The sequence below is a fragment of the Malurus melanocephalus genome, unplaced genomic scaffold (assembly GCF_030028575.1).
Source record: "Malurus melanocephalus ecotype Western Australia unplaced genomic scaffold, MMel_1.1 scaffold_32, whole genome shotgun sequence".
NCBI lineage: Eukaryota > Metazoa > Chordata > Aves > Passeriformes > Maluridae > Malurus > Malurus melanocephalus.
Window position 1 is genome coordinate 765,833 of NW_026623264.1, and position 24,620 is coordinate 790,452.

The 24,620-nt window shown below is 36.6% G+C and overlaps 1 protein-coding gene across 1 annotated transcript in view; it reads left to right on the forward strand.

Moving 5' to 3' along the window:
- The window catches only part of CUNH8orf34 (chromosome unknown C8orf34 homolog), a 145,600-nt gene extending 121,731 nt beyond the window's left edge, over nt 1-23,869 (forward strand). The window contains exons 11-14 of the mRNA XM_057363911.1: nt 2,831-2,951; nt 8,237-8,727; nt 13,952-14,045; nt 22,860-23,869. Coding sequence (XP_057219894.1) covers nt 2,831-2,951; nt 8,237-8,727; nt 13,952-14,045; nt 22,860-22,867 — 714 coding nt within the window. The 3' untranslated portion in view covers nt 22,868-23,869. The remainder of the gene's footprint in view (nt 1-2,830; nt 2,952-8,236; nt 8,728-13,951; nt 14,046-22,859) is intronic.
- The last annotated feature ends 751 nt before the right edge of the window (nt 23,870-24,620 follow it).

Genomic DNA, 24,620 nt, shown 5'->3' on the forward strand with positions numbered 1-24,620 from the left:
GGAAATGTATTTATTTTAAATCATATGCAAGATTAATATTTATTCTTTGAAAGAATGGATTTATCTATGCAATGTCCAGAAGTGAAAAAAAATTTGTATGGAATGTGTAGATGTGCTTTTGTGTGTCTGTATCTGCTTATACTCAGGAATATCTGTATGTCTTACATCAACTTGCATGAGWTTTAAAAATCTGTGTTGAAGCATATGAAGGCATTGCAGGCATTTGATGACCTTTGTGATTTGGACCCTCCTTATTTAAAGTGCCTTAATTTAAATATTATTCATTCTTTTATAAATGTCTAAAGCATTATCATGATGACAACCTTTAGGGAATCATTTCTCTTTATCTTAGATTCTACTAAGACAGTAGAGGGCTTCCTTTACTCAGTCACCTTAGTTATGTATGAGTCTTACGTGACTACTGTTCATAAAGGGAGGAAGTGCAGTAAAGGCAAAGTGTGCAAAAACCACTAGAGGTTTGTAGAAGAGAAAGATAACTCCATTTTATTTCCAGAAGCATTTCCAGGACATGGGAAGTGAAACCTTTTAATCGGGGTCACTATTGGAAGTATGTTTTAAGGAGGTTAAGGAGTTACTGAAAGCTCATAAGAATTTGCTATAATAAGCTTGAATAGTCCAGTGTAAGAATATTAGAAGAGCAGTTTGGTTTTCACGTATTGCCACAGACCACTGACTAGTTTTTATTTATGTTTCATCAGAGTTGTATTATGAATGAAATTATATATCCAAAAAAGGATTAATCCTGATAACCCTGGGGTTTTTTTTCCTTATGTTTTTTCCATGATCTGGAAATATACCCCATAAAACGCAAATGAAAATGTCCTTATTCCACCATAAAAATCTTGGGACAGARAATACCTAAAAACAGGTTGAAAATTAAAATATTGGAGTTCTCTTACATAACATTTCACCCTTCCGATCTCTTACTTAGTTTTATTTATTTCAGAAGAACTGATCACAGAATATTACTCCATTTGGAGATGGATATTGGATAATTAATATCGATTTTAAATAAATAWTTAGGAATATGAGTAATTTAATATATATTAATATTCTGTAGTGAGCTCAACAATCCTGATTATGATTTGGATGGAGAATTCACAGTGAGGACCAACGTGACAAATGCTCAAAATCTCTTAGGGGAACAAGTAAATCAGATCAAGTGATATGTCTGAAATAAAAAATGTTTGAAGATAATTCAATTCTGAGTAATTTACAGTTTTATTCAGCTATTCCTGTGTATTTACACGGGTTTAAATACAAGTAACTTCAACTAGGGATAAACTAGCATAAAAATTGGCAATTTAAAAAAAACAAAAAACCATTGTTAATATTTCAAAAGTGTTAGGAGTTAATAAGAACAGTTATCTGCAGCTTCCAACTATCTTGGATGCTGGTAAATGTGACTGGTCTTTTTTTGCATATGCTTGAACAGCATTACAGTATAGCGGTTGCTTTATAAATATGAATGTGTTATCATATTTTAAAGATGCAAGGTTCACAATGATCACTGGAATACAAGGCAGTGTTTATTTGGAACWGATTAAAAATGGTGTAAAATATATCCCCTATAACATTTTACTTCAGTAGAAGTATACTTACTTTTCTAAAAGGGAAGACAGCTACACTGTTCAAAGCAATTTTTTTGTGAATAAAGATAATATCAAACGTTTATTTTCATGTTCATCCTTTGACCTGTGCTACACCTTTCCCTATGGGATGAGAGCCTGGCCAGGGAAGTGCCCTCAGTCACGGCAGTGATCTGCAGCTGCCCGGTGTCAGCCGTGATGCAGCTCCAGCCTGACGGACTCTGGAGCCCCACGTGCCCTCTGTGAATGGGGCCACCAGCTTGGGTCCCCCTCCTCTGATCAATCTTTCTTCTCCCTGAAATTACATCAACTTAATCTCTTTGGAGCAGTGGCCTCTCTCTGAATTTGCTTGGCATTTACTGAAAGATTTAAAAATACGTAAGAGGTGATTGGCAATGAGGCCTTTGCATAAGCCTGGTTTCTTTAGGAAACAAACAAAACTTCCTAGAACACTGAAGAAATACTTTAGTGACACAATGATGTAAAATTCATTTCAGATAGGCTGTCAAGAATTATAAAATTGATGTTTTTGTTCTTATTTGTTTTTCTTYAATGAGCAAGACACTTGGTCATATGTTTTATTGCGTGTTTCAAATACACATCCATCAAGGAAGGTTACCTCATAGTACATTTTACAAAAAATTTCCTGAAACTATATTGAGTGGATTCCAGAAAATGCAAACGATTTTAAATACCTCAGTGTTTAATAAAGAAGAGACTGGGGAGATGGTCTGTTTGCTGGCAATCCTTTCAAACTGCTATGTTGCCCTGATGATTTAGTTGCCATTTCTGAAAGGAATACTTCTTGCAGTGATAAAACAGTACTGCTGATTTTGATTAGGAAATTCTGTGATATTCCCAGAAGTGCTGCTTTGCAGAGGTACTGTGCCAAATGTTATGGTAATTTAAAGTAAGTGCAGCCCTTAAGAAGTAATTGGAACTGCAGAGAATGTAAATCACTGAGGAATTTGTCCTTTTATGATGTCTCTGCATGGYTGAAGGTGTATATTTGAGTTATTGTAGAACTGCTTCTTTTAAGTAATTCCTACTATTTTTTTATGTTAAGACATGATATTTTGTAGTATTTTGCACAAAATTTTTTATATTCTACAAAAACATTGGATTCCTGATCCTAAATGGGGAAACCACTCTTGTTATTGTTCCATTTATAAATATGAAACCAGATTAAAAGTATTCCATTTTCTTTTTATCTGTGTAAGTCTCCAACAGTTTGGACCTTGGATGCCATGACTGTCAGACCTGGAGGTTCCCCAAGGCAGAAACTCCTAAAGGACTCTTTAGCAGCAAAAGAACTTCAGACCATGGAAAAACACCTAGCTGGTATGTATGGGATCAAGAAACCCTAAAATGCCTAGCAGTACTCATCCAACTTGCCCTGCCAATATTTCAGATGAAGGAAAAAATTATCAAACTCACATGCCAATGAAAACAGATTAAAACTTTTATTTCCCTTTTTTTGATTGAAGAAAGCACAAATTGTGTTTTATTTGTAGATACAATGAAATTCACTGTAATTAAAGTAAGTACAGAATTTTAACAGTAGTTAAACTGTGTTAAATATCCTGTGGTCTGAAGGCATGATAATGCACCTATTTTTTTTTGTTTTCATGTTTCACCAAGACATGCAATCAGTAGGTGCCAATGTTTTGCTTACTGTTAAATAGTTTTTAAAAGCAGGCGGTAGTGGATGTTTAGCTTGTTCATGAGATTTCTGGTTGAGTGAAGACTTCGTGTGCCTTGGAACATCTGTGACATCTTTCATGGGGTAACAATTTCTGAAAAGTCAAACAACAAAGGTGTGGATTTTTTGGTAAAACCATGTTTCAGAGCTTTATAAAAATTAATGAGGGATGGTCTAAAATGTAGCTTGCAATTAGTTCTTTGTAATCGATGTTTTCTATCTTCAGCTTTCTTTATAAGGTATGGCATAGACCTGTAGCATGGTAGTCCTATGTTATGCATGCTCCTTGTCATATGGTGAAAACTTCGTAGGCTAACTCTATGAAAAGTAGTGCTGCACTGGAACATAAAGACTGTAAATGTAAAATGAAGGTAGAAATGGAATTTATCTGATCTTTTTTTCAAGTCATTTACAGAGTGAGGCAGAGAACATTTTTGGTATGATTTTCTGAAAGACTTTGGATATTAATCTTGCCAATGACAGTGGTATGAAAGACTTGGAAGCTGTATCCTCTTTAGAAAGGGGATGTTGCAGCTGAAGTCAAGGCAGAAGACAAAGCTATGAGCACAGTGAGGGAAGCTTTTTAGGAAAAGGTTTTGCTCATAATGGAGCAAGAACTAAAAAATTATGTTATATAAAAATGAAGTATTTTTAGGTGAGTTTTGTGTCTGACAATAGAGATGCTTTTTCAACATTTTTTTATGCCTTCATAAAGCTTATAGCTATTAGAGCTGCAGCCACTGCAAAATTAGATTGAAAAATCCATGAGCTCTCTCTCTGAACTGAGACTGCCAGAACATCTAGTGGGAATCAGGAGAGCAGCAGACCAATGTGTGATTTTGGTAGCATTGCAGGGACCTGTGTACCCCAGGGGCCTCTGCTSCTGAGGTTGCACTTGTTTTCCCTTGTGTTGCTGCAGTTGTCACTCAGGGAGTCTGGTGAAGATCTTCCTACATTGATTTGTGTCCTGACTGGTCTCACTTCCGTGGTCACATAAGCTGTTCTTGTATGCATTGTACTGTGAAAAATGCAGTGCCTTGGCAAAGCTGACAGTAATAACTACGATGTTCAATAGAATATGGAGTTTTAAATACTTAATTGACTGTAAACTAACTAGCTGCATTCACTTAATCTTTGAGACTCCTTCTGCAGTGGTGTGATCCACAAGGTTTTCTCTCACATCAGTGSTGTTCTTGTCCTTTGACTTCGGGGCTGTTATTTCAGTAAAGCTGTAACATGAGGTTCAGTCATTCAACCATTCAGTAATTTTTGTCTGGCTGAGAACTTCACATGGAAACAGCCCAATTATTGGACTATTGTATTCCTAATAATTCATGTCCTATCATAACACCAGTGGTGCTTGAGACAATTACTGCCCTCAAAGACAAGAATAACATAATTTCCAAGAATAATCAGTTCAGAGTACCTCAGATAATAATGCTGTGGTTTTGCTTAGYCTCATTTGTCTTATACATTTGCAAAAGTTCAAGTGTCTATGATATCAGCAGGCCTCTCGTTTCAGTTCTCTTAGCAAGCGTGCTGGAACCTATTAATTCTGTGAARTGGCTGCCTATCTAGACAGTAATTTAGATGCCTGAGCTATGACTTGGATTACCTGGGTAATGATGAAATATGGTCCCCTGCCTCAGAAACACCTTCTTAAGGGGCCTGGCTTTCCCTTATGGACTATKTGCTGGATCAAACTCACTGCTAACATAAGGCATAATTTGGTGCCTGTGCCTAAATTAGGGACTAGCACCAACTGCCAGCAACTGCCTCAGTACCTTGATATTTGAAAGCAGCAGTTTTACAAAATCATATTGATTTCTTTTCCTTCTCTACATATGGGTCATATATGTTTTTTTGTCTAAAATCCAGGTTCTTATGTTACTTTGGCTGCATTATATCACATGCAAATGGAGATTTTTTTTTYAGTTGATGATTCCAGTATCTTGCCAATTTGGTTTGTTACACTGATTTTGTATACTTCTGGAACGTATTTTATCACGAGGAGAAGTGTTAAAAAATGAACAGTTTGTAAGTGCATATGAATCTTATCCTTACTCTGCTATTTTTTATATGAAAGCAAAATGCCTTTGTGTTGCTCTGTTGCATTTTATTTTCCTTTAATATATATCAACAAGGATTTAAAAAAATTCTAAGTCGTAATTCAATTCTGTTRTTTAATATGGATCAGATTGTACTGCAAAGCTTGGGATGTGTGATTTTTTTTTTCTTTCTGGTTGAAAAGCTTATATTAAAGCAAAATCAAACAGAGGATGCCTAAATAAAACTGAACAATTATGCTATGGAAACATGTTAATTATATATAGAGAAATGATTATAATAATTGGTTTATCTGCAGGCTTGATTGCTATACAAAATTAAGGAAACATGAGCCAGCAAATAATGTTTATTTAACTCTTATTRAATCATTCAATATTCATGCTCTCTCTTAGCATTCTGAATTCACTACAGGCAAGTTGGAGGTCTGTAATTTTGCAAAGAGAAAGACTAAGCTGGATCTTTACAAGACCAATATTCTTCAATTGGTTTAAATCAAGTAACCCACAGTATGGTTTTATTGGTCCCTCAATTTTTGCCAGGCATCTTACTAGTTCTGCACCAAAAGACAAGTGGGCAGCAGRTTGAGGGAGCTGATTCGCCCCCTCTAAAATCTGCTCAGTTGGTCAAACCATGGTGCTAATAACACCAAGGATATGGGTTCAATCCTTGTATGGGTGAAACTGAAGAGTCTTAYTCAATGATCTTTGTGGCTTCCTTCCAATTCAGAATATTCTCATTCTGTGATTCACTGCTCCACATTTGTGAGACCCCACCTGRGGGCTGCATTCAGCTCTGGGACCCCCAGCATAAGAAGGATGTAGACCTGTTTGAGTTGATCTAGAGGCCATGAAGATGCTCATAGCTGGGGCATCTCAGCTATGAAGACAGCCTGAAAAACTCGGGGTTGTTTGGCCTGGAGAGGTGAAGGCTAAGGGAGAGKTAATTGTGGCCTTCCAGTACCTAAAGGGGCCTGCAAAAGAGCTGGAGAGGGATTTTTACATGTGCATGTGTAAATGGATGTGGGCATTCACATTTAGGACAGGGAATAATGGCTTTAAACTAAAAGAGGAGAGATTTAGATGAAATGTTGGGAAGAATTTCTTTACTGTGTGGATGGTGAGGTGCTGGAGCAGGTTGCCCAGAGAAGTTGAGAATGTCCTGTTCTTGACAGTGTTCAAGGCCAGGTGGGCCAGGGCTCTGACCAATGTGATTTAGTGGAAGACATCCCTGCCCATAACAGTGAGGTTTAGAGCCAGGTGACTTTTAAGGTTTCTTCCAGCCCAAACCATTCTCTGATTCTATGAAGTACCCAAGTGAAAGTACAGTGGAAGAGTATAGTGGAAGAGTAGTTCAAGATGTAATAATTTCAAAATGAAAATAGTTAAGGGCTCAGCAAAGTATCAGTTAAAAATATTCTTAACTGTATGTTTTGAAATTTGCTAACAGCAAAACATTTAATCTTTAAAAAGTTGTGAGATAATTTTATCTGAGGCTTTCATGACTACTTCAGTTTTACTAGTTTTTCTAGTAATAGAATTTGAGTCGTGTGCAATATGTTGTATTAGACTAGTAACGCGAAATTGGCATGGCTTATTTTCCTGTTTTCAAGATGTTATAAAACATGAATGTTAAAGGCAGCACATCTTTAATTATTTAACATACAACATTCCTTTTATACCTGCTGGTAAACAAGAGTGAAAGAAAATCTCATTTTCCAATATGCAGTTTAGAATCTGTTTTAGGACTTTTAGAACCTGAAATAAYTGTTACCAAAATAAAAAATAAAATGCTTATTTTTGATATGTCCACTTAATAGATGTTTAAATCAGTAGAGCCTTGCTGGTTTAAATTCTGGGACTGTGACTTGTGCAGTTTAATGGGAAGTGGCATTRCTATTTTAAAGATAATCAGCTGTCTATCAAAACCAATACATAGTAGTACAGTACATGCCAATGAAWGTGAAAATTCATAGCAGCAGTGTAAGATAAAATAAACTTGATTAAACTGCTTCTTAAGCAGTGCATTTGCAATTGCAAGGACTTTCAATATGTTATCAAAGCAAACCTAAATTCCAACTACCTTTGCCTGACTTTGATGCATATATTCTGATTTAATTCTTTAGMAGCATTATTATTTAAATTATTTCAGGAGACACTTCTCATTCACTGTCCTCAATCTAKTGTGTTTTTAAGCAGGTCTTTTTTCTTATGTCTGTGTGAGAGGTAGGGATTGGACCACCAAATGGCTGTCACCTTTTACCCTTGGACTCTGGATGTTGGTGACCCCATCACCTGCTATGGCACTGATGGCAACCCAGAGCATAAAATTCAGGTTCAAACAGGATCACAAATCCAGATGTGCCARAGTTCAGTGGTTATTTCCCCCAGGGCTTTGGTTAGGCACCAGGCTTCAAGGCCAGAAGCAGAAGTTTTGCCTTGAGCCAGTTTTGGATTGCCCTTCAGTGCAGCTGAGGTTGGCAAGTTTAYATCACTGCTCCATCTTGGTTTGATACTAATCTTGGTTTTGTAGTAACTGTGCAAAAACCTCAGAGACATAATTTTGACGAAACATGAGGATTTTTATAGGTTGTATTGACATGCAACAAAGTGGTAATATTTCCTTTCTGGGGGATAGCTGTGTTTGCAGTGAATCAAGTGTAAATGAACTTTAGGGAAATCCTTGCCAAACATTTGAACTGTTAATTCTGATGCCTTTTATTTTAAGCATGAATAGATTTTCTCTGCACAGCTTCAGGCTGTCACTTACTTTGGAGAAAATCATTAAGAGTTTTAAACCAGAGAGAAACAGACAGTGAGTTTCTTTCTTTTCCATTTTATTTCCGTGTGTGTGTGCACAGACATTGAGAAGGACCTCGCACTGTGGGAAGAAGCAAGGCTCTCAAGAAGCCCTGGTGTCCAGCATCACAGTGTAGTTACATCTGACCATCAAGGCAATCTTCAAGCTGCACAGGGTCCCCCCAGGCCTCAGGTGGCAACTCCRACAGGGAAGAGCATTCAGCTCCAAGGAAACAAATCACCACCGCTGCCCGCCAACAGCAGAACACAGGTCACCAGTGTTGTGAACAGCAGGCCTTCAACACCCAGTGCACAAACCAACAGGCCATCAACTCCAGGGAACAGACCTATGACCCCAAATAGCTTGTTGTCACGGCCTCTTACCCCTAGCAACCAAGGAAATAGGGAAGGCATTATTAGTATGCAAAGAAGCAGATCTTTGTCATCCAAGAGCCAAATGGGGAGGACCCTCAGTGCTGCTTCAGGGCTTTCTGTGCAAGTGAGTGGAGATGTTGTTGGAACTGTCACTACTCAGAGAAACAGTTTATCAGAAGTAAGATTTTCAATTTAATGTTTTTGCTATGTTTAATAATGCGAAGACTTGATTGCGTTTTATGTTCAAGTAACATCAGTATACCTAATGTAACCTACTGTGCTGAAAAGAACTTGAAAAATAATGAGGAGAAAATTAGCAAGGAAATACTGCTCAGCTTTGAGAGGTACTCATTAGAGAATGTCAATATTATTACAAAAATCATACTGAAACACTCGTGCCCCCCAAATTACCAAGAGCTCCGTGCAGTTTTGCCTGTATGATGGATACCAGTTTTATTAGTCTTACAGTTTTTAACAGGTGCATACCTCTGGAATATTAAACACAATTTTATCTAATCTTTGTGTTCCAGGGTATTTTTTTCCTGCCATGCTGGCAGTGCATGATATTTCCTTGGTCTACTTTTTATTTCTTTTATTTGGGCACTGTGGAATGATTAGTTTAGGCATCACTGAAAGAAAGGACAGGTTTTTCCAAAGCACCAAACTGAATTGCAAGAGAAAATGTCCAACATTGTTGAATCACTGTCTAATACTATGTGCATGTTAACTAGGCTGATTTACAATATAAAAACTTTCTGTCTCATATTAATGGCTTCTACAGGACTTTGTTTAAAACAAAACAGTCTTTGTTTAAAACAAAAAAGAGCAAACAGTTAAAGTACCTTGTAAATTCTGAGTGGGATTCTCCTCTGCTAACCGTAGCTGCCTTACAGATAACTTCAGTGTGTAGGCAGTGGAAATAAAAGCACCTGTGAAAGAAAAGCCCTGCTGTCTATCTCTATACATGCCTTACAAGGTGAGTCTTTTCTCAGGATATGCCAGTCCTTCTCTACKGACTTGAGAAGGATCTGTATGTCTRCATTGCACATTTTTCAGTGGTGGAATATGGAATATGTTGGTTCCCACCATTATTACCAATCTCTTTGTAATCCATTTGTCAAAGCCTGGAGACCTTTTGTTTCTTACTGAGAATAATATCATACCTTTAGATTGTTTCTGAGAAGTATCATCCGTTTTAATAATCTGTTGGGTGTGACACTTGACACAATGTATTATCAGTCTAATGACTTCTAAAGAAAATGTAAAGTGTTGTTTATGATAATTTTGCTTRGGGTTGCTTGTAGGAAAATTAAAAATTTAGTATAACCCTGCRATTATTTATATGGCATCCATTAGTTGTTGTGAAGGAAGGGAAATGAGGCACAGATTACTCTAATGCTAAAGAATTTGGGGAGGAAGTCTTACTTAAATTTGATGGTGAAATAAATCCTCATTATTTTGGTGTTTGAATGGTAGTGCACTAATCCCATCACTTGAGCTGCTTCTTCACTTAGAACTGAATATCCAGATTAAAGACGCGAGGGCTGAACGTGACTACAGCTCTGCTGAARGTGTCTTCATTGCCAGTTGATGTATTTTAAAACCATAAGTTTTCCATGGAAAAAATAAGTAATTTTAGCACTTTTTTTTGACCAAGAAAAATCCCTTTGTGTSATCTTTTGAAGTATGAGATGTGTTTGTTAGAATTCTCTCATGTACCAGAAAATGAGAATGGAAGTTAATTTTTAACTAAAAAGTGTTCAGAAGAAATGAAGGGTTTAATTGTCTCACATTAAATTCTTCACCCCTTGTTTTCTTCCTTTTTAGGCAGTCTTGTTCTTAACTGATACATAGTCATGTGATGCCAAGTGGAATTATTGTATATACTCCTGAAAGTGTGTGTATGTAATGAGCAYTGCATCTCCACCGTGGGTTATTCTGTCTGCCCATCACTTTTGATCTTTCCTGTAAAAAGGCAGGCAGTTAAAAATGCTTTCTTTCACAGCCTTTCTGTAGTTCTAGTAATAATAACCAAGTGTCCCATTTACTTTGCTGTGTCTTGTTTCTTCTGTTTGCTGATAGCTCTCACAGTAAGTGTCCTGTGTGGATATATTTGTCTCAAGAATTTTAGGAAGTGAGCAATATTATTATTCTATTTTCCAGTTAGAAYAGCACGTCCAGATTCAGCCACTGTAAAGCTAATGTTAAATCTCAGCATTTCTATGCAGGATCTTATCCTCTGTTAAAATCCCTTCTAGAAGTGACAAATTCTTTTCTTTCTCTTTCTCTTTCCTCACTGGGTACAATAGTACCTTGGCTGCTAGTGACCCAGCTCAGACYCTATTTATCCTTTCTGACATGCACAAGTGACCTTTGACATTATGGAAACAACTTGGGACTAGCTCTGCTTCCAAAGGGAAAGCTGCTAATGTGACACATTCGTACTGAAGACCTGCCTGTACCAGGTTGTAAGGGCCATGGATATCAGACAGTAGCTGATAATGTATCAGACAATATCATTATCATGACAAGTATCAGTCTGGCCAATCTGCCRCTCCCAGCCTCATTTTTGGAGTGTTGTATTAGAAGCTTTGGGAGCTCTTTTAAGCTGTCTTTGCCCACTAAAGTTCCTGGTCCCYTAGAGAAGTGGATTTAGACAGAACATAACAGGAAATACATCTTTTCTGTGGTATTTTTTTGCCATGTTTGATGTTTCCTCCTATTTTGTGGCCATATGATTTCATTTTCTTGTGTCACAGCTTCTCTCTGACCATGGAGACATATTTTAAAAAGGCTGAGGTGGTTTGGGATAGGAGAACAACAGGAGTTCTGTCTGTCTTTGTACCTTTACACATCACAAACATATTAAACTCAAGGCTGCTACTGTAATTTATTTTGCGACCTTTGTTGTAGGTTTTGTATCCTCTTCCTGTAAAAATCGGTAAAATAAAAGCAGGGAAATTGCCTTTATTCTTATTAGCCTTATGGTCTCAATTGGGATTTTCTACTAAATGTGAATACACTGTGGTTATAATGCCAATCYTATAGAAGGTACTGTGGTAAGACTGCAAATAATTCTGCTTCCTTGTTCTYAGGTGGTGTTAATGGAATTAACCAGTACAATGTTAATAGATACTTGATAAGATAAGTCAGTTGAAAAGAATGTGACTACTGGGTACCAGAAGTTTTACCATAAGGAGCTTGATTTATTTATCTACTTGTTGGGTTTTTTTTTTTTAAATTTTAACATACATCTCAATGCCTTATGTATGCTTCCTAGACTGTATGTGTTTCAGAGTAACGTAACAAGTCTAAAATAGAAAAATATTACTAATAAATACAATTCAAAATTCTTCTTAAGTTTTAGTAAAGTTCATGCTGCAGCATGGGTGGTTTAACCTTATAGCACAAATCTTAAATAATTTGGCAAGTACTTAACGTATCAGCTGTTAAGAATGTTTTGGGGGTTTTTAATGCTCAAGACTTACAATGATCTGAGATTTTGTGGACAAGTTTCTGCCTCCTAGCACGCATAATATTACTAAGTTCTAACAGGTGTGTTTTATTATCAGCTCTGTTCAAGACTGAATTGAATTATGGCAAAGAAATGCTACCTAGAGAAATAGTTTTATTATCTCTATAAAGCTAATAAATCAGGGTTCCAAATCCTTTGGCAGAGATACTTTTATGCATGTACCTAATCCTTTGGTGTTTTGTATAAATTGGCAAAGGAATGTTGAACCCTGCTTATCTCTTTAGGATGRATTCCATTAAAGTGACACAATTGTGTGATACTTGTCAATAGCTGTTGCGATGAAAATAACTACCAACTCCCTTGTTTGCCATATCATTTTGTGCACACATGACATTTTACAATCCTTTGATTTATTYAGATAGTTTAAAGTGGTGTGCAGCAGTTTTTCTTAGTCTGTCATTGTTAAGAGCAGGAAATTTCATCTTATATTAATAGAACTTTGATTAACAAAATTTTAACTCCTGTTTACTGGAATATAGAGCATAACTTATGATGAGGAGTCTCTTCTTGGCTAGATACTTTCATTCTGTTCCACTGCCTGGCTCAAGTCTTTACTCAGTGTTTTTTGAATATTGAAAGTGTGTGGATCAGTGTGAGAGTTACTCATCCATACTGCAAGTATCCTGTTCTGTAAACCAAAACATGTTTAGTGTTGTAGTCATCAGCCTTCTCGAACACAGCACACTGCAAATGGCAAACCATGAGTGAGGCCTCAAGCCTCACACAGCTGCTGGTTGGGCCATGGCAGCAATCTTTGTGTGGAATTTTTTAACACCTTACTGACAGAATTAATAATTTACTCCCAGCAGGTTAGATCTTGATTGAGATCTTGATTCAGTCTCCCAAAATGGATTTAAACAAACTTGGATTTTGTAGTTCAGATAGCCTAAGAATAAAATTTATGTAGAAGTACAATTTAAGTTTAAATATGTAGATTCTGGTTTCAGCTGATGTAAGAGAAAACAGGGTCATTATTCCCCCCTTTTTTTCAAGAACTTATAAAAATCTGGCCAGTAATTTTATGATATCTGGCYCATGCTGAAGTTTCCTTTTAGAGACTAGACTTCCATGTTTGAACTCCTTTTGAAAATAAAACTCGGCATTCCAGTCTCATCTCTCCTCTTGAATATTGCAAAGGAATGTGTCAAAGGATTTTATATGTCTGTATGTGTATATGCTTACATACTTGTGTGTATCTGCATGAAAAAATATTTTTATACACACATGTATACATTATATGAAAAAGTASGCAATTTAAAAACACTTTCAAAAGCATATATTCAGCTGCATATAGATTTTTAACCATGTAAAACATTTMTATCTTGATATTTTATGGCATCTTGGAGACAAAAAGTTTTCATAACATTTTTTCCTTCCTAAGCCTTCTCCTTCTGCAATAAAACCATAGGTTCTAAATCAGGTTTCAGGTTCTTGTTCTTACTAGACTAGAAACAGTGAAAATTTTGACAAAGCCTCACTTAAGCAAATTGCATTTGAAATATCTATGCAGTCCAAAACCCACAAGGTCAGTTGTAATATCTGCAATTTTGTTGTCACTACATTTCCAAGATGAGTATGTATGTGTCTGTCAAATCTGTCCATAGCAGATAGCTCAATAGACCCCTTCATTTTGGTGGTTTTGGGTTCGATTTTTTTTGTTTGTTTAACTTAATATATAAATAAATAATTTCTAAGGAGGCTGTATATCCTCTACATCCTGGTTTTATTTCACATTAAGGTTTGTTTTTTTTTTTTATTATTAAAGGCTTTCTCCTCTCTAGTTAATTGCAGCTAATATTTGCCGCAGTCTTCATTTATACAAAACAATTGTCTGTCATTTTATCTAAAATAGATCTGTTTGTGGCAGGATGAATTCTTACAACAGCTTCAACTTGCTCATCARCCTTGGATATTGCCGAGTGACACAGAAAGTGAAGGAGTGGAAGCTGACCAAGACAAATGTAAGTATATATGGAAGGACCAGATAAAATGTCAAAACCCCTCAGCTTTACTTCTATTTTCCATATCTTCAAATACTGTGGAGATGTCATGCCWGCTCACAGGAGCTGTTCTCACAGGTACCAATTACTTACTTGTCTGAGGGCTGAAATATTTACAATTGATTAGCAGAAGCTTTCCTGTAGTCACTGAACAATGACAAAATGATCACAAASCACCGTTTACTTAAGCTAAGTGAAACAATTTGTCCTGACATGTTAAAGTAGCTGTTCCAGAGATATACCATGAACTTGAAATAGATACTCTGTTTAATAAACCTGTATTTCCCAACCAAAAAAAAAAAAAAAAAAAAAAAAAACAACCCAAAAAAAAACCTAAACAAAACCCCTTTAAAAACTCCAGGTCTGAAAAGTCAAGCCTCCCTCCTTAGACCTGTCCCTCCATTATCTCTATTTTGTTTGCTTTCTTTTTATTCATTTCTTAATTATACAAGTAATCCTTAATATCCTACATTCTTTGAAGTATTTGTCTAATTGTGGAAGCAAATCTCATTAGGATCAGAGCCTAAATGACAGAWCAAGTAAGAAGAAGTAACAGGCTATAAATTGCAATATTTTCAAATTGTAGCAAGTTCTCCCTGTCTACAAGGTGCCTGTAAATGAACTTACAGTTTTACATTTTCTTTTTTAATTCACAGTAGTTTTGTGATCTGCAAGGGTGAATATGGAAACTATTTCCTAACATATTTTAGGTGATATACTTGAACTGATGATATAATCTGCGTGTTTAGAAAACTCAATACTGGTTTAAACATGAAGAGTTAAATATGAAAAWGACATTTTCTTTACAGAAGGGAACAGTTCTGTAAGGGATTAAGGATTCATGATAAACATGCCAGATAAACAAAATGTATTATTAAATTATGCCACTTTAAAAAATTGTTTTCTATTCATACATCAGTTTCACAAATTCATACATAGCCCTGAGTTTAACTGAAATTTAAATTTACACAGTGAGATTCTGAAGAGTATGTGCCTGCTATTTTTGAACACTAGTAAATGTTACAATGAGATTCTATGCATCCAGCTGATTTTAGTCCAGAGCCAGTAAGACAAATTTGACTTGCACCTGAGTCTTTCAGTTATSTTTGGGTTGCTGAAGCTCACCTTAGGTGGATCAAGAGAGACCCTGGCACCTGCCTTTTAGGTTCATGCAATTTTTCCTTGATATTTTTTGCAATGAATTTACAATGACATAAGCATTGGTAGGACTGGCTGTGTACCAGTGCCAGTTTTGTGACCAGGGAAACTGATGCTGCAGGACATATCAGATACACACCATGGTTTTTATAGCTGCTCTACTTGAATTGCATGGGTGTGAGGACCTGTGAGCACCCAAGATCCTGTGCTGTAAAATTCCAAGAGTTCTGGTAGGCCATTGTCACTGTCCAAAAAACAAAGTGGTACTTTAAAAATTAAAAGCATATTGTTAAGATAAATGTCCAGAAATACAACAGCGCATATCTTGTCTTATGGAAATGTGATCTTGGTTCTCAGTTCATGTAAATCAGACTTTACATTTTAAATTCTCCAGGCTTTCTTTCTGACCTGAGGTATTGACCATCTTCCTCAGAAGCCTGTTCCAGTCTTTCACCCTCAGTAAAGGAATGCTTCCTAATGTCTAGTCTGAATCTCCCCTGGCACAGCTTTGAGCCATTGCTTTGTGTTCTGTCACTGAACACAACAGAGATCAGTGCCTCTCTCTCCACATCCCTCCTCAGGAAGCTGTGGAGAGTGAGGTCCCTCCTCAACTTAATTTTCTCCAAACTAGAGAAGCCCCAAGTCTTTACCTGCTCCTCATAGGACATTCCTTCCAGCCTGAAAGGCTTCCATTCCTTTTACCAGCTTTATTGCCCTTATCTGGACACATTCAAGGACCTTCACATCCTTCTCAAATTGTGSTGCCCAGAGCTGCACACAGTGCTCCAGGTGAGGCTGCACCAATGCTGAACACAGTGGAAAATCCCCTCTCTTGAGCAGCTGGTGATGCCATATTTGATGTGCCYCAGGATGGGGTTTGCCCTGCAGCTTCCAGGACATCCTGCTGACTCTTGCTGTGCCTGCTGCCAGCCAGCACCCCCAGATSCCTTTCTGCAAAGAGGCTCTCCAGCCACTCCTCTCCCAGTTTATGCCTGTGCCTGACATTAGTCCATCCCAGCTGCAGAATCTGGTGTTTTGACTTGTTAAATTCATGCCATTAATCACCCTCCAGTGCTCCAATCTGTGTGGATCCCTCTTGTCCTTTCAAAGAGTCAGCAGCACCTCCCAGTTTGGGATCATCAGCGAATGTGCTCATGGTGGATTCATCTCCTGCCTGCAGATTGTTGGTAGATGAATTGAACAGAACTGGCCCTAGAACTGAGCCCTGGGGAGCACCACTGCTGCCTAGTTGTCAGCCCGATGTAGCCTCATTCACTACAACCCTTCAGCCAGTCCTTCACCCAGCACACCCTGCAGCTGAACACTCATCCCAGAGCTCAGCAAATTGTCCTGAAGGATGCTGTATCACTAAAATCCTGGAGAGCCACATGCACCAACTTCCCTTCATCCACTGGCTGGGTGGCCTTATAGAAGGATGTCAAATAGGACTTTCCCTTTGTGAACCTATGCTGACTGCAGGGTAGTTAGCTGGTGCATTCTCTATAATAGATCAGCATTTCTACTAATGTAACTAAAGGAATGGAACAAAAATGTTTTATCAAAGTWATACTCCCTGTAAGTGAAATATAATAGTGATAAATTTTGTTAAAAATAACTGATGGTGTTAACATCCTAGTCTGAGTTTTTATGCTAGTGACATTGTCAAGAAATAGCAGAACTGCCACTGCTGACAAAGAGAAGCTGCCAATTCCTGATTGTAAAGTGGAGTCAGCAAGRGGCTTGGCACACTTGCTGATGCCAGTGCTTGTAGGCAGAACAGCTGGCAAGATTACGCATCATTTTTCACCTCAAAGTAATACATCTCTGTGGATATTTTGTGTGTGATTTAGTGTTGAGAAGGCCCAGGAGTTCGTATTTTGTGCGTTTGAGCAGAAGAGCTGCAAAATTAATCTTTACAATAGCAACACCTGTTCTTTGACTCCGCTTTTAATAAATTATATGTGAAAAATATTTATCACATTCTTTGACTACTTTGAGATAATAGCAGCCAGGTGTAAAGCTAGTTTTTGGTAGTGGGAAAACAATGCAAAAAGAGAAGCTCTGGGAGTCACCTTGCGTTCTTTTAAATTAATACCTTCTGGTTAGAGTTTTACAAGAAAAAGAATGAAAAAGTACGGGGGGAACAGTTTCAAATATATTCAGATATAAGAGTTTAGAGAGGCTATTTTCAAAGCAAGTGATAACTGAACAGAATTGGGTCACTTTGGCATCTCAACATCCCTCAACAAACATCATTTGCAAAACAGATACAACAGCGCATATCTTGTCTTATGRAAATGTAATCTTGGTTCTCAGTTCATGTAAATCAGACTTTACATTTTAAATTCTCCAGGCTTTCTTTCTGACAACATTTTTAAAATTTTTCCTTATCAGCAAATTTCAATGATAACTGGAAGTCAATAATTTTTAAACCTTCATARCAGTTATGACAACATTTAAAATCAAATAACTACTCATATAAAAGAGTACAAATTATTCTACCTTTAAAGATCTGTTATGTTAAAGAAGAAAATGAAAATATTTTTAAGAAGCTTTGTTGAATTTTTTAGCTTAYTCTTTCTTTTCTCTTTGTGCACTTGTTTAAGTTTGTGGCCATAGGTCAGGGAAAGAGATGGTGCATGATTATTTACTCTTGTAATGCACATTTTGATATTAAAAATAGGAACTAACACATGTGCTTTAAGAACTATAATAATTTAATATCTAAATAATTTCTGCTTCTTGTATGTGTTCTCCTTAGATACTCTCTACGCAATGAGCAAAGAGAGAAGAAAATTGACAGGCAGCATGRTCCAAAATCAAGGACTTGTAGGGTTCTTTCAGAGTCACTAAAAATGTCTCTAGACAGAGCCTCGTGCTCTGCCTCAGCTGTCAKTCTGGAGACAGTTCCCCATTATTATCTACAGTAGTTTGCTTGTGTGCTGATTCTCTGCAAATAGTTTTCAGAATGTCTAGAGATCATTCTTGGAAAAAGGAAGGATCTGGAGGAAATATTTACCACTTGCATAATCCTTCAGTTTGATGAAAGTTCTTTGAGCTGGCAAGAATAGATTTTCTTCTTTATGGGGTACTGATGCACAGAAACAGAAGAACTACATCTAGTATGACAGAATATTTTTTAGCCAGCTTTTATGAGAAGAAGTTCATCCCTTCAGGGGACTGACAAGAGTCAGCTTGAAATTTCCCTTGAAAACAAGTCCTACAAAAATTACTGGTTGGACATTTTTAAAGTATCACTAGCTTCCAAGAACCTTGAAAAGACAAAGACAAGCTTTTGGTGTCATTGGACCTACCATCTGTAGTCTTGGCTAGGATTTGCTGCCCAAACACCTGAGTCTGCGTTCTTGGGTGCCAAACTCATGAAGTAACCCACCCAGCAGAATTTCTCAGGTCACACAGTCTTGGACATAAAGGATCCCCACTTCCAGTCAGTCCACCTAGAAGGTGTGCTAGGGTGGATAAATGGGTGAATAAATAGGCTCTTGAAAAGCTTGCTACTTGGTTAATCTAGATTAAATATACTCACAAAATGTTAAGGGTTGGAAGTTACCTTAAGGATCATCTGTGTAGAAACATTCCTTTGTGCTAATCTGCTTAAGGCATGCCAGTTTCTGTAGTCACTGGCACATGAAGTTGTGTGTCTACTATCACTTCATTSCAGCTTGCCAACAGGAGAACTTGATGCTCATTTCTAGGTCTACTGGTCTGGGACAAGTCTTGAGCTCTCACCTCCTGACCTGTGGCAAGAAATTTAAATGTTTTGCCAGTCTTCATCTGAAAACTCCTTGCTAAAGGTCTACTGAAAAATCAAATGATTGTTGGGAAGAAGTGGGATTTCTACTCCATTCATTCTTGCACTGATCTTGAAACTCTGCAGTCAAAGACAGTYTCCTGATGACTTCAACAGCTGTTGAAGAAAATTTTCATTTTCCCATTTGCACACATCTGCCCAGGAAAAAAAGAAAAACCAAAGAATGAAAGATAGGGGTTTTTTTTGTACAGTTGAGTAATTCAGACTGTGTTCTCATAAAATTCCAAGCCCTACAGTGTTTGTCCATGGGTAAATTTCCTTACACTGAGCAAATTCACATGCCAAAACAGTCAATTTTTCCCAATTATGAAAATAAGCATTTCTAAGATTTGGAAAATTGTTTGGTCAGAGTTAACAGTAAGGGGGAGTTTGCTGCTGGAAGATGTCTTTGCTGTGAAAGTTTGCTTTTGTTAGAGCCAGGTGCTACTCAGTATGAGTAAGAATGACAGAATCAGGCACAGAGCAGCAACTGTTAATTGCAAACTTTATGACATTTAAACAAACACATTCCATTTCTGCCATTCAAATTCAGCTATTTGTATTTGTGTTCTGCTCTGATGGAGTATATCTGTATTGGAAATATCTCTTTCAGTGGATATGAATTTAGGGCAAGGCTAGATGTGGTTTCTCTAGAGAATAAGGTACTAACGAGGCATCTCTCAAGAGTTAGTCAATGACATGTCTGGTTAGTAAGAACATAATTGTTGTAGTTGGCAATTTTTCTCGGTGGATAATAAAGTCACTATAAACACACTTTTTTTTTTTTTTTTTGTCTCACAAGTGAATCTGTCCCAAAAGTGAAATTCTGAGAGACTTTAAGTCCATATTCATGAATCTTCTGGACAAACTTTTTGGTGTCTTTTTTTTTCATTTAATATTTCAAGAGTACAAACTGCAGTAAAAAATCCATATCTCCCCATTTCATGTAACCTCTACAAAAGGTGTCATAAAGATTTTGTATGCTTGGGGTAAGAGTTATTTTGTGAATTTCTCCAGTATGCACTTAGATATATTAAAGAAAATACGTTGTCTCTCATTCTGCCTATCATTGCCTTGGCTACCTATTTAGCTTGAGACTATTCTATATCCACTTCATAAATGGCACACCAGAAACGATYGTGCTCCTATAAACAGAACTTCTCCAGGCTTATTGATGGTCTTGGCTGGATGTCTTGTGACACTCATGGCTGAAGCTGCACCATTTCATATTACCTCTTTTTTGAATCTAAAAGTTTATGAAAAAAATTTTCTAGCATGGAAACCTGCACACTTGGATTTAATTATTTATAGATGGTGAAACAAAAGACAAGATTAACATTATTTCTACCAGAAGTCAGATGACTGTTGGRCAGTCAGTGGTCAGTTCAAATACAGTTAGGGAAAGTTGGAGTTAGACTCAAGTTTCCTATTTTTCRAATGGATGTGCTTAAATCCAAAGCTGCTCTTATCTTCTTATATTATTAAGGCTTTAGTGCATGTTACTTTATTTATACTGATTAATATTTGGTTTCATTTTGGAAAAGTTCACATTGGACTAAATATTTAGTATGAGAAGGGAATTTTCCATTGCAGTGAGTAAAAAAAAAAAAAAATTCTCAAAATCTGTTTTAGTGCAGAAAGCGATTTTCAGTACAGCTTCCAAACCTACAGATATCTTCCTCTACAGCTTGCCTTATTATGCTAAACTTGGAATCCCAAAGACATTTATGGTAATAAAAAATGACACTGTAATTTAAAAAATGGCATAGAGAATTATCAGGACACACATTAGGTAAATTAAAAGCTGGCTCAATGAGGAATCAAAAACTAAAGTTTCTAATGGGAAGATGTAGATGAATGGGGCTCATTAGGGTCTGATAGGTTTGGGTAATGGGTGGGAAGGACAAGCTGAAGTTATTAAATGATATGAATCCCCTGGTATAATGGCTACATTCCAGTAAAATGCACTTTATTATAACCAGATGAAGTATATTTGAACCAAATGAAATATATCTGGCACCAAAGGAACATATCTGTCTCTACTGCAGAATAATGAGGCTTTGTCCTGGAAAGCAGTGACCTAATGGATTTAGGATGGTCACAGAAGACCATCTCAGTGTGAGCTCTCAGCATAATGCTGTGACAAAGAAAGGTACACCATTTCTTAAATGCCTTAAAAGTTAAGTAGCAAAGTAATTATTCTACATCATATCAGTATAAAAACCATGGTTTAGGTGTCTTGCCATTAAGACAGATTTGGATTACTTGAGGGATTTCAGAGTACAATTAAAATTACAGAGTATAATTAAAATTACCCAGGGTTTGGGAAACCCTGTTGGGACTTTGCCTCACTGACATAAAGGCATTTAACCTGGAACCTCAGAGATAACTTGATATCTGGAGGTAGACATTTAAGTAAAAAAGATTCAACTCATCAAACTGTGACAAAGGAAATTAAATGCTCTGTACTAGCAACCAGGAGCTTCAAGTGTTATAAGCAAAAATTAAGGGAGACAATGAACTCACAGCCATTAACACGTGGTTAACTTCTTCTTCTACAGTTAAGAAGAGCAGTCCCTAGTTTTTCTGTGGGTAACAGTCATGAGAAGAATCTGCAAATGAAACAGGTTTACACATATTTGCTCTTCTTTATCTCACCATAAGATAAGTTTGTTACTTTAAGATCGAACTGACAGAGATGGAATATCTGCTAAGTGAAGCCCCTCCAAGGAAAGCAGTTAAACATTAGGTATAAATGGCAAAAAGCCCCCAACCATATAAAGGTAATAAAGGATAAGAACTGTTGCGAAGGTTTCCTCATCTTTATGTCTTATTTGTTTTTTGTTAGTTTGTTTGTTTGGAGGTTTGTTAGTTTGTTGTTGCAGAGGTTTTCGTGTTATGTACCCTGCTTTTTTGATTATCAACACAGAATCATATACAAAGTCCAGGCTTATCACCTGACAAAATGACAATTATTCCAATTGTATTTAATTAATTAGCTGGAGATAATAGGAACAGTTTGTTCCTGCCAAGTTTCTTAAATCTCCCAGAGAGGTTTTTCATATTTATATGTTCAAAAGGGGTGAATTAATGTGAAGCTGCTGTGCCTGATTTCCTTAAGTGTTTAAAAATGACAAGGTGAAGGCTTCTCAGGTAACATACAGACCTTTGTGGATTCACCTGTGCAATTAAATATGGTTGTGGTGTTTATTTCCAGTTTAGAACCTTGATTCTCTAACTGGATCCATGTAATAGGTCCAGTTACAGCATTATGTCTTTTACAAACACTGGAGGGGGCAGGTTCTGTTGCAGTCAGAAACATTTGCAAAACAATCCATTGCACTATGCATATGTAAATATTTGTAAAAGCTAAATTTCCATTTGCTTTGAGGAAGGTTTTCAACCTGAACACAAGGAGAAATTAAAACATCCCTTTCTCAGTTTATCTGATTCATTGCAGTTGCATATTATGTTCAAGGCTTTTTGAAACACTGGCTATTTTTTTTCAATCTATTACCACTATTGAGAAAGAAGCAGCAGAAAAAAAACAAAACTAAAAAACCCTGAATAATTGGAGCAAATAGTATAAGTAAAGATACTGTTATTTGCTTCTGAAGATTTTAAAAATAAAAAAGAAATGAGATTCACCAAAACAGTGATCCATGTTCCTAATTTAACTGAATCCAGCAAAATGGAAAACCTTTACAAAACACAAACACAGTGAAGAATTAATTTCCTTTTTCTCCTATTTTTGTGTACATTACATTTTAGCCCTAATTTCTGTGTTTTTCTGTTTGATTCCATAGGTTTGTGAAATCAGTGGGATTATTGAAGAACAATGTAATAAAAACCAAAATTATGGTGATCAAAACTACACCTGAAATTTTGCTTTAGTTTATACATTAAAATTTTAAATAAAGTTATTTTTCTAGTATCAGCAGCACATGAATGGAACTGCTCTGAGATGTGGATGCTGTCATGTGCTGATTAAGAGTATTTATTGCGGTACAGTGGCCTTAGGAAAGAAGGGTAACTATCATCTTTTAGTATAAAGTTAGTATAATATTTTGTTTAGTTTATACCCCTGTTGTTTTGGATTGACATTTGATAAACTAAATTCTGCCTGGTCAAAACAAACTTTGCCTAAAGATTGTATGTATTTTAACTTATCTAAGGTTTTCTACTCCTTATATTTTTGTAATCTTTGCTCTTTTTTAGATTATTAAGCATGAAAGTATTTGCCTGCATCTGCCCCTGTGTATGTCCCATTCAGGTCTCTCAGAGATCTGGCTGTTCACTCACAGTCACCTGCAGAGAGAGGTCAGACAGGGGAATGAGTGAAAGAGTGTTGTGGGTAGCAGGAACAGGTGCTGCTCGTGCTGCATAGCTTTATATTGAATTTATCTACTTTGATCTTTGAAACAAATAAAGACTCTGTTAAAAAGGGGAACATAATAAGGGGTGGTGCATGCATGCAAAAATAAAGGCACCTAAAGGAATTTCATACATTATGATAAAGTGTTAGTTACCCATATGGATTACTGAAACGAATTTGCTGTTTAAAATATGCTAACTGGTATGTGCTGTGTGCTTGGAACTTTAGAAGATGCTTTTCCAAGACATCAAATGAAGGGATGTGGCAATTGCATTTACTGATTTCATTTACCTGTTAATTCTGTCAAGTGTGTTCTCAGTTTCCTCTGTCTTCAAGTATGTATTCTTGGTTCCTGTATCTTAGACAGAATGATATAATGAAATTGCTTGCAACTATTAAAACATACTGTATTACAAAGCATCTATTTGTTTAAGAAATAAAAATGAGTTGTCTGTCATAAGTGTTTCATAGTGTGAACTTTTTTCTGCTGTCTCACAAGTACACAGTGATAAATACACAGAAGCTGTGTTGTCTGTGTTCGTCATGAGCAAGTGGAAGGTAACACTGTGATGAACAAGTATTTGCTGTATGTGTCATCCTAGTGTGCAGTTCCTATATGTGAAATGTGTAGAGTACTGAAACCCACAGGGATAGTCCTTTTCCGTTCGTTTCAGGGAGGTACTGTGTTAATTTGTCATCAGTCAAGAAAATCTGTTATGCTGTGTGCATTTGCAATATACTTGAAAACTTGTTTTCAAGGGTGTATTATCATCAATATGCTGTATTTAGTCAGTTTTACTCAAAAAAGCATTCTTATGAAATTAATATCTCCTTTTTGTGAGTTTTATTCTTCCTTAGTGGCCCACATTTCATATTTTACCTTGACATTACTGAAGAATATAAAGTAGGATTGCCTTTTCTTCTTTAAGTTGTTTTGCTAAGCATCTGCTAAGATGCACTCTTTCTTCTTCATGTCATTACTGGGTAAAATTATGACTGTATTTAATCCCTGGGAAAAACCTCATTGAGTTCAGGAGAACCAAGATTGCTCACAACATGTTGAGAAAGAAATTGGAATTTGGCAGCATCTTAATTCTAAAAGTTCTTACATGTTTGAGAACTTGAAGACAGTTTTGGCCCAGTGGACAGAGATATTTGGTCAGGCACATGTTTGATTTAAAATTTTGGTTAC